At 36.4% G+C, this 15,622-nt stretch overlaps 1 protein-coding gene across 8 annotated transcripts in view; it reads left to right on the forward strand.

Annotated features, from left to right (window-relative positions):
* Nucleotides 1-15,622, forward strand: part of LAMA2 (laminin subunit alpha 2) — a 623,859-nt gene that overhangs the window by 384,463 nt on the left and 223,774 nt on the right. For 5 of the 8 annotated variants that reach the window (XM_045058020.1, XM_045058023.1, XM_045058022.1 and 2 more), the window contains 4 exons: nt 5,067-5,173; nt 5,932-6,195; nt 11,401-11,581; nt 14,432-14,568. In XM_045058020.1, coding sequence (XP_044913955.1) covers nt 5,067-5,173; nt 5,932-6,195; nt 11,401-11,581; nt 14,432-14,568 — 689 coding nt within the window. The remainder of the gene's footprint in view (nt 1-5,066; nt 5,174-5,931; nt 6,196-11,400; nt 11,582-14,431; nt 14,569-15,622) is intronic. The other 3 variants (XM_045058027.1, XM_045058026.1, XM_011282613.4) reach the window with 1 other exon arrangement.

Below are 15,622 nucleotides of genomic sequence, written 5' to 3' on the forward strand. Positions count from 1 at the left end.
GGAGTGTTCAGTGTGCCTCTTGGGCCTGGGATGCTCACAGAGAGGAGTGCCTTTGGTAGCAGTGTTCATAGTAGTTGTATCTGTGGGTCACTCATTTTAGAGCTGTGTTCATTGTTTAGTGACCTCCTTTTCCGTCTTCCATTAAGCCCCTCCATAAAGTTGAGGAGACATTGTTCCACTCATTTTATTGTGATAAATTGGGGATCTGTGGCATAAGAACACATAGGAGAATATGGTATAGAAACATTTTGAACCATTACGTTTTTATACCACTTGCTATGAAGCACATATAGAAAAGATTAGAGTTTTTAATGATCTTTAACATATAAAAATATAAGAAATATACTTATTTTGATAATTTTCTTACGTATATTAGTTTATCTGTGCATAGGTAGTAAACCTCAAGAAAAGAAAATTCATGATAAACCATTATTTTAGTTGCCTCTAGGTTTGCTCATGAAAAGTACACCACTACAAAGAAATGTATTTTGCTTTTGAAATTTATGTTATTGTTTGTGTCCTACATTTCATTTTAAAATGCCACTTAAAACTTTATATTGCCTTTGTGGGTTCTTTTTTCAAGTTTTTATTTTAATTCCAGTTAGTGAATATATAGTGTAATATTAGTTTTGGGAGTAGAATTCATTACCTACATAAAACTCCCGGTGCTCATCACAAGTGTCCTCCTTGACACCCGTCTCCCATTTAACCCATCCCTCTGTTCACCTCCCTCCATCAACCCTCAGTTTGGTCTCTATAGTTAAGAGTCTATTTTTATGGTTTTCCCCTCTCCTTTCCCTGCTATGTTCATCTGTTTTGTTTCTTAACTTCCACTTATGAGTGAAATCATATATGTGTCTTCCTCTTACTGACTTGCTTTGCTTAGCATAATACATGTCATTGCCAACAACAAGATTTCGTTCTTTTTATGTCTGAGTAATATTCCACTGTATATACATACCACATCTTCTTTATCCCTTCATCAGTTGATAGACATTTTGTCTCTTTCCATACTTTGGCTATTGTTGATGATGCCGCTATGGACATTGGGGTGCATGTGTCCCTTTGAATCATTATTTTTGTATATTCTGGATAAATACCTAGTAGTGCAATTGCTAGATAATAGGGAAGTTCTATTTTCAACTTTTTTTGAGAGAGAGAGAGGTGAAGGGGAGGGGCAGAGGAAGAGGGGGAGAGAGAATCCTAAGCAGACCCCACGCTCAGCACAGAGCCCAATATGGGGCTCCATCTCACCACCATAATACCATGACCTGAGCCAAAATCAAGAGTTGGATACTCAACTGACTGAACCACCAGGCACCCCTATTTTTAACTTTTTGAGAAACCTTCATACCGTTTTCCAAAGTGGCTACATCAGTTTGCATTCCCACCAACATTGGTTTAAGAGAGTTCCTTCTTCACACCTTCACCAAGTTTTTTCCTATGTTGTTAATTTTAGCCATTCTGATAGGTGTGAGGTGGAATCTTATCATGGTTTTGACTTGTATTTCCCTGAGGATGAGTGATGTTGAACATCTTTTCGTGTGTCTGTTACCCATCTGTATGTCTTCTTTGGAAAACTGTCTATTCATTCTCCCCATCTCTTCACTGGCTTATTTGTTTTTTGGGTGTTGAGTTTGTAAGTTCTTTATAGATTTTAGATAGTAACCTTTTCTCAGATATGTCATTTGCAAATATCTTCTCCGATTTCAAATATTTCCTTTTAGTTTTGTTGAATGTTTCCTTCACGCTGCAGAAGGTTTTTTTTCTTGATGAAATCCTAACAGTTTGAGTTTTCTTTAGTTTCCCTTGCTTCTAGAGATGTGTCTAAGAAGGAGTTGCTGTGGCTGATGCCAAAGAGGTTGCTACCTATATTCTTCTCTAGGATTTTGATGGTTTTAGGTCTCACATTTATATCTTTCATCCATTTTAAATTTATTTCTGTGTGTGGTGTAAGAAAATGGTCCAATTCCATTCTTCTGCGTGTTGCTGTCCAGTTTTCCCAACACCCTTTGTTGAAGAGACTTTGTTCCTTGGATATTCTTTTCTGCTTTGTCAAAGATTAGTTAACCATATAGTTGTGGGTCCATTTGTGAATTTTCTATTCTGTTCCATTGACCTATGTGTCTGTTTTGTGCCCATTCCATACTGTCTTGATGACTACAACTTTGTAATATAGCTTGAAGTCTGGAATCATGATGCCTCCAGATTTGCTCTTCTTTTTCAAGATTGCTTTGGTTATTCATAGTCTTTTGTGGTTCCATACGAATTTTAGAATTGTTTGCTCTAGCTCTCTGCAAAATGCTGTTGGTATTTTGATAGGGATTGCATTAAATGTGTAGATTGCTTTGGGTAGTAGAGACATCTTAACAATATTTGCTCTTCCATCCATGAGCATGGAACATTTTTCCATTTCTTTGTGTCTTCTTCAATTTCTTTCATAAGTGTCCTGCAGTTTTCTGAATACAGATCTTTTGCCTCTTTGGTTAGGTTTATTCCTAGGTATCCTATGGTTTTTGGTGCAATTGTAAATAGGATCGATTCCTTGATTTCTCTTCCTGAGGCTTCATTATTGGTGTACAGAAGATTTTTGTATGTTGATTTTGTATCCTGTCACTGCTTTCGTTATTTTTAAGATTACGTTAAGTTATGGTAAATTTAATCCTATATTCCTCATCCTGGGAAAAAAGGACTTATAAATTCTAAATTATTTGGGATTTAAAAAATTGAAGGATAATATATATGAGACTCACATAAAGAAAGTGAAAGTATATTGTAATAGGGAGGACAGATGGTAGCTGCACTTGTGATGAACATAATATAATGTATAATTGAATCACTACATTGTTCACCTGAAACTAATGTAACATTATATGTCAACTATACTCAATTAAAAAAACATTAATAAAAATTAATTTTAAAAAGAAATTGAAAGCATATACAACAATTCTAGTGGCAAGTGAAGTAGACATTTACAAAAAGTATTTCTCTTAGTCTTTTCTCACACCCCTGCTATGGAGTATGCTTAAGCTATTGTCTGAGGAATCGGAGACTGCAGCTAAGGTCAATTCTTCAATGGCCACCAAACATGTATCCACTTAGCAGACACAAAAGGTCAAATCCCTGGAAGAAAAATCAGCCAGTTTTTGGGAAAGCAGTAGAACTAAGTAGAACCTTGAGCCAGGGGAACAGGAAAATAGCATAGGCTGATGGAGGAGCTGTTTACAATGTAGTTATAAGTTGTGCTCAAACAAAGTATCCAAAGACATGAGGTATTGGATAAAATTTACCAAAACCATCTATGAATGTTCTAAATTTTTCTGTCATCTCCTCCTCACATATTTATTCTGGTGTCAATGCAATTATATGTACCATTAAAGTACACCTGTAGGGTGTGTCATTAATTACGTTCTATTTGTGAAAGTCCCTTTAATTGTTAGACTGATTTATTATGTTTCAGGATAGCATCAAACAGCTTCATCATGTAGAAATGATAAAAGATTACTTAAACCAAATATATTGGAAACAGTATACAAATTGTAAAACAAAGTGATTTTTAAAAATTATAATGCTATATTCCTAATACACTTGAAACAGCATCTTCATTTTATATACTTCTTAATTGAAAATATTTGACATATGACATTGTGTAAATATAAGGTGCACAGCATCTTACTTTGATATACTTATATATTGCAATACGATGATCGTTGTAGAGATATTTATTCCCTTGCACAATATAGTACAATATTGTCTACATTTTTATACTGTGTAATAGAGCACTGTAGCTCATTTACCATTCACCATTTACTACTTGCAAGTGTGTACCCTAAACAAAAACAATTTTACCCCCCAACCCTCCATCCCCTAGTAACTACCATTTTACTGTCTGTTTTATTATGAGTTTAATTTTTTTTAGATTCTGCATCTAGATGATAGCATGCAGTAGTTAGCTTTCTTTATATGACATCTTCCATTTAGCGTAATGTGGTCAAGGTCCATCTGTATTGCTGCAAATGGTAGTATATTCTCCTTTCTCATGGCTGAATAATATTCCATTGTGTATATATACCATATCTTTTTTATCCATTCATCTTTGACGAACATTGAGATTTTTCCATATCTTGGCTACTGAGAAAAATGCTGCAGTGAACATAAGAGTGTACATATCTCTTCAAAATACTGTTTTCATTTCCTTTAAGTATATACTCAGTAGTAGAATTGCTGGGTTATATGCTAGTTCTATTTGCAAATTGTTTGAGGGACCTCCACCTTGTTTTCCAAAGTGGTTGGATCAATTTACATTCCCACTAACAGTGTATAAGAGTAATTCTTCAAGACATTCTTCAGCATATGTTGTTTTTTGTCTTCTTGATAATAGCCATTCTAACAGGTATAAGGTAATATCTCATTGTGGTTTTGATTTGCATTTCTTTGAGGATTAGTGATGTTTAACATCTTTTCACATGCCTGTTGGCCGTTTTGATATCCTTGTTGGAAAAAATGTCTACTTAACTCTTCTGTCTTACATACTTTTCTAATCTTAAAGGTACAATATATAATATTCACTCTCAAAATCAAAATAACAATGACTACATTAATGTTTTAATAGCATCTGATGTGCCAGGCACTGTGATATAGCTTTACGTGAATCATCTCCACAGCTTGTAAAGTTGTAAGGATCAAAGGATATAATGCCTAATGGAACACCTAGCAAATCAGAAAACATTCTTTTTTTTTAAGTTTACTTATTTATTTTGAGAGAGACTGAGACAGCATGAATTGGGGAAGGACGGAGAGAGATGGATACAGAGAAACCCAAGCAGGATCTGTATCAGTGGCGCAGAGCCTGACGTGGAGCTTGAACTCATGAAACCACAAGATCATGACCTGAGCCAAAACCAAGAGTCGGACACTTAACCAACTGAGCCACCCAGCCACCATGAAAACATTGTGTTCTAAAACTTAGTTGCCAATGTTACCATCTGGGGGATATTATTATTTAACAAGACTATTAAGACTGTTGGAAATGTTTTCCCAACCAAAGATGTCTTTTCTCTTTGCAGCTTGTCGCTGTAATGTCAACAGCTCCTTGTCCGAGAGTTGCCATGCTAGGACAGGACAGTGTGAATGCAAACCTAATGTGCAAGGACTGCGGTGTGATGAGTGTAAGGTAAGGAGTAGGAACTGGCCATGAGTTACTTCCTCCTTGAAAATGTTCATTAGCTTCCAACGACATACATATGAGTATATTGAAAGAGGAGTTCGGGATTATACAATCCTACATGTACAATCACTGTGATCATTGGAGAGTTTTTCCAAGATAGAACAAAATTTGCTGTGCACTAGCATTTGGCCTTCAACCTATATTTCCTTGGCAGCAAATTTGTGTAATATTTACTGTAATTCAGATGTTTCTGAAACAAAGAAGCTATAAATTTAATCTCAATCTGCAGTGAGTAAAATACTCTTTGCTTTTATATTGTTGGCAGAATGAAATGTGTCACACCCTTTGTTTTTAGCAAACACTTTGTTCTAGTTCTATCGTTGACAAGTTAGTTACAGGGAGCATTCTACTTCAGAAAAGTTTTCAGTAGAGAAGCTAATCAACATAGTTTTATATACACCGTTTTTGTAAAATGAAACAAAATTCACAACATGTTGCTCTCCGTTCCTGAACGTTTTGCCCTGCCTTCAGTATGGCAAACCCCTTGAGATTCCTCCACGAGAGTGATGGATTTGCACTACCTACTTCTTATAAAAATGTATTTTGGGTTATAAAGACTTAAACCGAACGAGCATTTCTCAGATGGCAAACTGGCCTTTCTGTACTAAGTTTGGAAATACCTTCTGCCTCTATCTCTTGAATAATACCAAATGCTCTTTTGTTTCTTTGTTTTCTTTGTTTTCTTTATCTGTTGGCTTTTAAAGCCCGATATGTGGTGGGATCCAGAGAAGCACTTCTGTGTGTTATGTGACTGCAGTCTCGTTGGTTCTGTGACACCACAGTGTGATATTACAGGAAGATGTGCATGTAAATCTGGCTTCGTAGGGAGACACTGCAACCTCAGCAGGCAGGTGCACCGACAGGAGGAGCAGTCACAGAGAGCGCACCGGGTGCTGGGGCCTCCTCAGAGGTGGGGTTTCAGCAGCTCCAGCGGGTGCCCTCGGGGAGCCTATCGGCCCCCAGCTCCGGTAATCCCAGAGGCGCTGCATGGCTCATGCCTCCGCATGCTGTGTTCCGTGTGCTGCTGCTGACCTTTCCCGATGGCATTTTTACCAAATAACGGTTGCTCAGTGTGCACAATTGCAAATGTAAACACTAGACCATTCCTGCTTAAAGCTTTGCCTTTTGAAAGTAGCTATCCGTGTATTTTTTTTTAATTTTTTTAAAATATTTTTTTACGTTTATTCACTTTCTGAGAGCCAGAGACAGAGTACAAGCAGGGGAGGGGCAGAGAGAGAGGGAGACACAGAATCCGAGATGTGCTCCAGGTTCTGAGCTGTCAGCATGGAACCCGACGCAGGGTTCGAACTCACGAACCCCTGAGATCATGACCTGAGCTGAAGTTGGGCGCTTAACCAACTGAGCCGCCCAGGTGTCCCCTGTCTGTGTATTTTTAAAAGTATGTTCAAGTTCATAGGTCCATAAAAGTTTCAGTTTCCCATGGATATGTAGTTTATTTGTAGAAAGCTGTGATCTTACAGGTGGAAGGAATTTCAGACCTCCGAACAGACTCACTTCTGTGAATGAACAAATCTAGCAAAGAAAGTGGCTTTCCCAAGAAAATCCAGCCCATTGATCTGACGTGTTGTTCACATTTCGTCATGATGGATGGCTTTGTTACTTTGCCACATCATAAGCTTGCCCGTATATACCACAAGTCACACACTCTCACACTGCATGTATACCACATACACTAAGTAAGGAAGCATGTTTTCTACTACAGAATTTTAGTCCCCCATCTTAGTAGACAAAAGAAAAATACTGGCAGTAAGAGCAAAAGGGAGGAAGGGAAGAGAGAGGAGGAGGAAAGAGAGAAGATTAGGTCCAGGGCCATGTTGCAGAGTGACAGGAAATAAGACTTACCAGTGTGGAATCACAGCTTGGTGGGGAGGAGCAGGGAAGGGATAGAAGAAAGTGAGAGTAAAGTAAAAAGTAACAGAGTAGAAAAGAAAAAAAGAAAGAATGCATTATTCTAGGCTCTTTATTGGCATTTAAAAAAAATTTATTTTATTTTTGAGACAGAGAGAGACAGAGCATGGTTGGCGGAAGGGCAGAGAGAGGGAGACACAGAATCTGAAGCAGGCTCCAGGCTCCGAGCTGTCAGCACAGAGCCGGACGTGGGGCTCGAGCCCATCAACCACGAGATCATGACCTGAGCCGAAGTTGGACGCTCAACCAACTGAGCCACTCAGGCGTCCCTCTTTATTGGCATTTTAAGAAAATTAGTTCTGGGGTGCCTGGGTGGCTCAGTGGATTGAGCATCCAGCTGGCTCAAGTCATAATCATCTTGTGGTTCATGAGTTTGAGCCCCACATCGGGCTCTATGCTGATGGCTCAGAGGCTGGAGCCTGCTTCAGATTCTGTGTCTCCCTCTCTCTCTGCACCTTCCCCACTTGCAGTCTGTCTCTGTCTCTTTCTCAAAAATAAATAAACATTAAAAAAATTTATAGTGAAAAAAAAAAGAAAATTAGTTCTGGTATTGGTCTGCCTCGGGTCAAATCCCAGCCTCACCACTTCCTAGCTATGACAGTTCCTAAGTCTTTCTGTAATGTACCTTCTTCATCTGTCAGAGGACCCGCTTCATAGGGTATCTAACAGCCTGGATCCTCCAAGAAGCAAATATGAAGAGATTGACTGGGGGAAATGCCTATGAAAGTTGAAGGAGAAGAGAGCATAGTATGCAGGGAGCCTCCTGCCGTAGTGCAGGCCTGACTGATGTGAAAGGGGAAAGGGAAGGAATGATCGAGCAGAAAAGCCTCATTCTGTGCATTTTGCCAAAATGCCAAATGCTTGTCAGGCCAAACGGAAGTGCCCAAGCACCAGTTTTCCGTTTGAGGAATCCTGGATTGGGCAGAAAGACTGTTGGACTTTATTGTAATCAGTCTTTGACCTGGAGAAGCGTGACCTGGTGTGGGTTCCTCCGGTGGATCCACAAGAGTGGAAACCGGAGGATGTCAATCAGCCAACTCGCTGCAGATTCTCTCGCAGGGAGACCTGCCCGGGCACCTCCGTGGCGGGCTCTGGATTGTCATGGGAACAGTACATAAGGCACGCATCTGGAGAGTTCTTAGTGAATGCTAGGTATCATTACTGTTGTTGCCATTGTTGTTATTAGATGAAGAAATCCTTAAAAATTGTTTTTCAAAAACAGATACATATATCTAAAGTAAAAGAAAGGGATAGAGACTGATCAAAATGTCTCCAAAATATAAATTTAGCAGAAATTCTGCTCTCATTCATGGCCTTTTCCTACATACCCTACAGCACTGTTGTACAAGGTGGTGTTTTGTCCTGAGACCATTTTTCCCCTGAGACAGTATGTGTGAGAGGAGAGAGCTCAGAATCTGGAGCCAGGCTGCCTGACTTGGAACCCTGACTCTACAGTTGGGTAGCTGGTGACCTTAGGCAAATTGCTTGACCTTTCTGTCCTTTGGTTTCCCACTCAGTGTAAAGGTGGTGGTAATAGCTATCTCCCAGGATTGTCTTGAAGATTCAATGAATTCATATTTGTAAAGAGCTTTAAAACAGTGCTTAGCACACAGCAGCACAATACCTACGTGCTGTTGTTATCATCCCAAGTGAAAATAATTTACAGATTACCAAGCTTTCCAGCGACACTGGATAAGGACTGTCTCCCATGTTTGTTTTACCTCATTAATCTTGATTACAGACTGGGAACATCTCCTTCTTGAATTTGCTTACCACAGAGATTTTCCCTAGCCTCTGAAATAAAATTTTGTACATCAAATTTAGTAAAATTTTGTTAGTGAAGTTTGTTACTATTTGCTTTGGTATTACTCAATTCTTTAAAACTACATTATTTAGGGGCGCCTGGGTGGCGTAGTCGGTTAAGCGTCCGACTTCAGCCAGGTCACGATCTTGCGGTCCGTGAGTTCGAGCCCCGCGTCGGGCTCTGGGCTGATGGCTTGGAGCCTAGAGCCTGTTTCCGATTCTGTGTCTCCCTCTCTCTCTGCCCCTCCCCCGTTCATGCTCTGTCTCTCTCTGTCCCAAAAATAAAAATAAAAACGTTGAAAAAAAAATTAAAAAAAAAAACTACATTATTTAAGTATTTGAAATGTATGACAGAGAGATTTTTTTGTACATATTTTTTTTTACATAATGAACTTTGGAATTTTCTTACTATGACTTGGAAGTTCATGTAATACTATATCGATATATCCATTAAAGATATACATATGCCAAGTGAAGAAAAATTTAGGAAATAAAGATGAATTTGAAGTACTGTCTCTGATTCATATTTCTAAGTCAAGAAAATTTAGGAAATAAATGCAAAATACTTTGCATAAGAAATTCAAATACATCTATGATTCAGACTTTTAAAAACTAATATAGTTGTTCTAGTCTTTTTTCTATGTATACATGTTTCTATTTGTGTCTGAGGGGCAGTATGTGTGTCATTATAGGTATATAATTGGGATCATAGTGTATATATGATTTTGTATTCTGCTTTTTGAAATTTTGCATAATGCTATATCTTAAGTATATTCCTATCATTAAAACTGCTTCAAAACAGGATTTTAATGATTGCATATTATTTCATAGCATGAATGTATCCTAATTTGATTTATTCAACTTTTTTTTTTCTAACATTAAACATTTAAGTACCTCTGCAGTTACTCTCATGAATAATACTGTAATGGGCATGCTCATACTTTAACCGTTTTCCAAATTTCTGTTTATTTCTCTAGGTCAGGTATCTAGAATTTTATAGCTAATTTTTTGTGAATAAAAATATCATATGTTTTAATCTTCCCTTCCTCCTTCTTTGTTTTATTTATTGTATTTTTTATTTTATATTGATTGCAGTGTTGTTAACATACAGTGTTATATTAGTTTCAGGTGTACAATAAACACAACACACTTTCTTCTTTAATAATATGGTCAAATCTGAATTTGAACCGGAAATAAAAATAAAGTCAGCAGTAAATACAAAGATTAAATGATTATCGAACTCAATCGACCCCTTTTATATTTAAAAACCAACACTGTTCTTAGCTATAGTCATATTAAGAGACCAATTTTCAGTGTGATTTTGTTTTCTAGAACTATTTTTCATACTGTTAACAATGGTGAAAATATGTAACAAGCCTTATTCATTTCTCTTTGTGTGGCTTGTATTAAATAGCAAGATTTATTCCTACCAGAAAGTAACGGTTAAGTCTAATATTCTAAAATAGGAATTATTTTTACAAAGAAGTAATTACTGAGACTAATTTTTCAGATTAATATATCATAATAATGTGACATACTTCATATTTTAAAATACAACCTTGATGTGCTTTAAGTAGGATATGCGCTTTTCATTTTTCTAGTAGAGGTAATTTTTAATTTATCCACACTTTCTAAAATAGGCCCTCTAGGTCATATAACGTGTATTTCAAACCAAAGACAGTAATGAAAACCGATCATAGAAAGTTATTTGTTGTAAACAGATAAAAGATATGCCTAGGAATAACTCATCAGAGAATAAAAGTTTCCTTTCATCTATCTAATCTGGTGCTTTGATGTGTGTTCTCACAAATCAATTTCAGTTGTTAAAATGAAACCCAAGAAACTATATGTTTGTAAACCAATTATTTTGTCAGCATAGGCATAAACCTGTAAGTTAAATTTATAATGTGAGCCCTAGAATAATGATCAGAAGTATTTATGGAGAGATGACAAAAATTAGATCAAATATTAAAGGAAAAGCATCTATTTTAACTGTAGGCATCTGGTCAATAACATTGAAAACATGTTTAACAAGTAGAAGGAGTTCATAAGATTTCAAAGTAATCAATTCAGATTATTAGGAAGGAAGCAAGTAAATTTTTAAATTAAAATATTAGTAACACCCATAGCTTAGTTCTACATCACTGTTAAAATCTTGGGAGGCATAGGAAGAGGCTGGTGAATATAAAACAGACAAAAGGATCATGCCCTAGTTCTACCATTAATTCTGATAAAATTTTAAAGTAATTGAACTCTTCTTTTTGGATATCGTAGAAAAGGTCCATTAGATGAAGTTACAACCTCATTGTCATAACATCAGTGATGAACCTTGATAACCCATTGGTTTCTCTTTCCTGCCTCCTCTTTTGGCATTGTGCATCTTGTTTCATAATGAATTAATTGATTTAAATTTAATTTTTCTCTTTCCTTTTCTATGCCAGCCTGAAACCTTTGGCCTACAATCTGGAAGGGGGTGTGTTCCCTGCAATTGCAATTCCTTTGGGTCTAAGTCATTTGACTGTGAAGAGAGTGGTCAATGTTGGTGCCAACCTGGAGTAGCAGGAAAGAAATGTGACCGCTGTGCTCACGGCTATTTCAACTTCCAGGAAGGAGGCTGCACAGGTCTGTAAATAAGACTAAGCCCTACACATTCATTCTCTGGTTTTAGCATTTTTGCAGCGGTAGGAGTTCATTCTTGCAGGTTCCCAGAGATTTAAAGGAAGGGCACCTTGACAACAAATATATGATCCAAAATATTTAACTGAGTAAGTAAAGTATGCTTATTTTAAATAAACTAACAAATGGAATACATTGCAGGGTGAAACACTGCACTGTAAATAACTGCTTGCAAATACTCCATAAAAAATCCATCAGCAGATCTCAATTCTGCTGTGCCCCTTCCTGTCTGTGACCGCCAGTCAGCCCGTCAGTCACTCAAGGGCTCCTGTAGCTTGAAAGTCAAATGTTCAATTTTTCTTTTGCCAGTGTTCTCGAAGCTTAAACTTCACTCCCAAGTTAATACAGTTCAACTTTCTCTTTTCCTAGCGCAAAATTGGTACAAGGATCAGAGAAGTTTATATATTTTTCTAGTACAAAAAATATCTTTTCATCTACTTTCATGTGCCTTGAAAACTATGATGTTCCTAGAAAGAAACAGATTAGCACTAGGTATTTGCTAGTTCTTGGGGAAATACATGAAGGTTTCTAGCCATGATTTCTCTCAAGCAATATTCTCATATTCTTCCCACAAATCATGAAGTAAGAAAATAGGGATTAGCATACTACAAATGAAAATGAAGATTGAACATTACCTTGATTTATATGCTACTAATTTGGAATTGACCCTTATCCCAACATTCACTAGGTTGAGTATCACCTTTGCTTATTAAATTCACTCATTTAACACCGATGATACTCCTTTACTCTCGGTACCATGATAAATATGTGATAAGGTTTTAAGACATTATTATTGACTATTGTTGCAAATGTATGTAAGTAGTGGCAGGAGTAATATTTCCAATTATTTTAAAAATGAGTATCTTATAGATATTCTCAATCAATTTCAATATATACTTTTTATTGCAAAGATAAGCCATTCTGTTATTCTGAATGTTATCATTGTACATCTTCTAAGAATTTGTATGTGATCCCTGAGTCATCATCTATATACACTAAAACATATAAAGCTGGATTTTAAAATATTCTCTTCTTTAAATCCAATTCTTACTAACAGTTCACTTAATGTGAATTAATAAAATGGTGCTATACACTCAAGTATATTCACTACCAGAAATTATAAATAAGACAAACAACATTATTTAAAATTATGCAATGATGATAACATTAGAAATGCAGACTTAGTAGCATTCAAATCCAGAGAAACAGACAAAAGTCAGTCCCAAACAGGCAGGATAGCATTATGGTTGAGGGTATAACTTCACCAAATAGCTTGGATCAGTTTAGTGGCTCCATGGGCAGCTAGTTATATGACCTGGTCTTGCTGTCTTTCTGCAAAATTTGTCTATTAACTTAAGAATGGTATCTGTCTCACTGGGTTTTTGTAAGAATTAGTTGAGTTAATGGCTCTAAAATATTTAGAATACTGCCTGGCACATAGACACCAGGTAAGTGTTTATCATTGTTATTATCATTAGCAATGTTTATTAGTATTCTGAATTGTGGTAAATATTCCGTTTGGGTAGGGGAAAACAAGCTAATTATTCAAGTCTTCTCCCTACTCAGTTATGATCCCATGGAAGAACTGCTTAGAGAATTTCTATCTGCAAGTAACAATTTGAACTGTCCCAAGGCATTTTTTAGCACATAAATTTGAACATAATATGAACTGTTTCTCTTCTTAATGAAGGTATGTATAAAACAAATCCTTTGACTTCAAATTATCAACGGCAATAATAACAAAAACAACAGGTAAAATTTATTTGGCATTGATGTCAAATATTATGCTAAACATTCTTCACAGCTGGTATGCTGTAGGCAATGATAATTGCGATCCCTTAAAAACTGAACTTAATCAAATATTCTAAATACATTTCATTTAAAGATTTCATCATCATATTACCAACTGAAAGATTTCTTGTAACATTGGTCTTCTGTTTGAATCTGAATACTTGGTGGTGTTTCTTCCTTGCTTACACTTCAGCTGGAAACACTGCACTGAAATATACTCAGTGCTGAGTCAGTAGCTGAGTCAACTATAGCTAATCAGTAGTGGACATTCCTCATCTTAGATGACTTCGAAGCTCTTCTGAAGTCTCTTTTTCTTTCTTTTTCAAATCTTATTTTTGTATTCTTTGAGAAAGTGCAGTGGATAGAGATATTTTCATTCTTCATATATCATATCATAGCTAAGAAAATGAAAAATCTATTGAAAAGAACAAAGCAGGTGGTAAATAAACCTCAAAAATACCTTCATACACACACGTATGTGCACACACACACAGGGTCACATAAGTCAGTTATTTTTAATTTTTGCAAAACTGAAATGTCCTGATGTGTGACTATTAAACTACATACATGATATACTGAATTTAAGAAGCCTGTTAATTACTGATTTTTATTATAAATCATAGTCATCAACAGGAAGGAAATACTAATCTATATATACAGGATAGAAAATTTAGTTATGCACTTGAAATAACTATAGAAACAAAATTTTAAACTTTATAGTATCTAGATATGGTTAGCATAGAATCTGATATACCACTTGCTTCTTTAAACTTAGTTGAAAACTAAAAATATTTTACCTTTTGAAATCATTAAATGAAATACAGCATAAATTTATTGATCATCTCTGTGAAAAACACTTTTCTGTGATATAAAAGATGAATGAGGTCAGTTTTCACTTTCAAGGATCTTTAACCATAATATGGAAAATAAAACAAGAGAAATAAACTCAGCACTTCCTATCAAATTTTTACTGTTTTACTATTTTTTTCCCTTTTACTTGTGAAGCTTGTGATTGTTCCCATCTGGGTAATAATTGTGACCCAAAGACTGGTCAGTGCATTTGCCCTCCCAATACCATTGGAGAAAAATGTTCTAAATGTGCACCTAACACCTGGGGCCACAGCATCACCACTGGTTGTAAGGTGAGTTAATTGCTTAATTTTCTCTGGTAATGAATGTTTCAAAACTTTTTTTTATTTTGTGAAAGCTTTATAGTTGGGAATTTCAAAAGCCAATATTACCTTATAAAACAATATAGAACTAACAGTATAGAGTGATTGCAGATACTGATCAGTGTCTTACATTTCATTTTACTTCTGGGAAATATGACGTAAGTACACATTTATGTGTCTTTATTCATTATACCTACAAAAAAAAAGGAAAACGTAAAACCAGAAACAGCCAATAACTTCATACCTAGACACAATGAAATATTATCTGCAAAATACAAAAAATTAGGAACTAATTAAAGGAATTTGCCAAAAATCTATAGGAATTGCCCCTAAATTAGGACTAGGTTTCAGTTTTCAAGAAGCATTTGAAAGGATTCTGGGGAGTCATACTGACAACCTTTAGCTTGAAAAAAATCCTCATTTTTCCCACGAGTGTACCTTAGAACGTGGCATGACTAGATTTACATTTCAAGAAATCTATCCAGCATCAGAGTTAAAGGTAACAGATACAGCTGTTGCAGAAATATTGATGAAAGAGAACAGAAGCTTGGACCCAGCCAATGAGCCTCCACAAAGATGCAGGGAGTAGGCTATGTTACAGAATTCTCACTGCTGTATGGCTTGGTGCACTCATTGTTTTGGAAGATAAGAGAGAAGTCTTAAGGATGAGTCCTGGGTTTTGCTTTGTCGGAAATTAAATGAGAGTATTTACTGCTAGAGGGATTATAGGTGACTCAAATTCAAGTAGGAAAGGTGATAAGTCCACAGGGGTTTTTGCGGGGTTTTTTTTCAGCTTTTTGTGAGGTATTAACTAAATAAAATGCAATTACTCATTTAAAGTGTTGAGTTTTGGGTGCCTGAAAGGCTCAGTCGATTAAGTGTCTGACTTCAACTGGTAATGTTCCCATGGCTCATGGGTTCAAACCCCGAGTTGGGCTCTGTGCTGACAGTTCAGAGCCTGGAGCCTGACTCAGATTCTGGGTCTCCCTCTCTCTCTGCCCCACCTCTGCTGGTGTTCTCTCTC

This window comes from Felis catus, chromosome B2 (assembly GCF_018350175.1).
Source record: "Felis catus isolate Fca126 chromosome B2, F.catus_Fca126_mat1.0, whole genome shotgun sequence".
NCBI lineage: Eukaryota > Metazoa > Chordata > Mammalia > Carnivora > Felidae > Felis > Felis catus.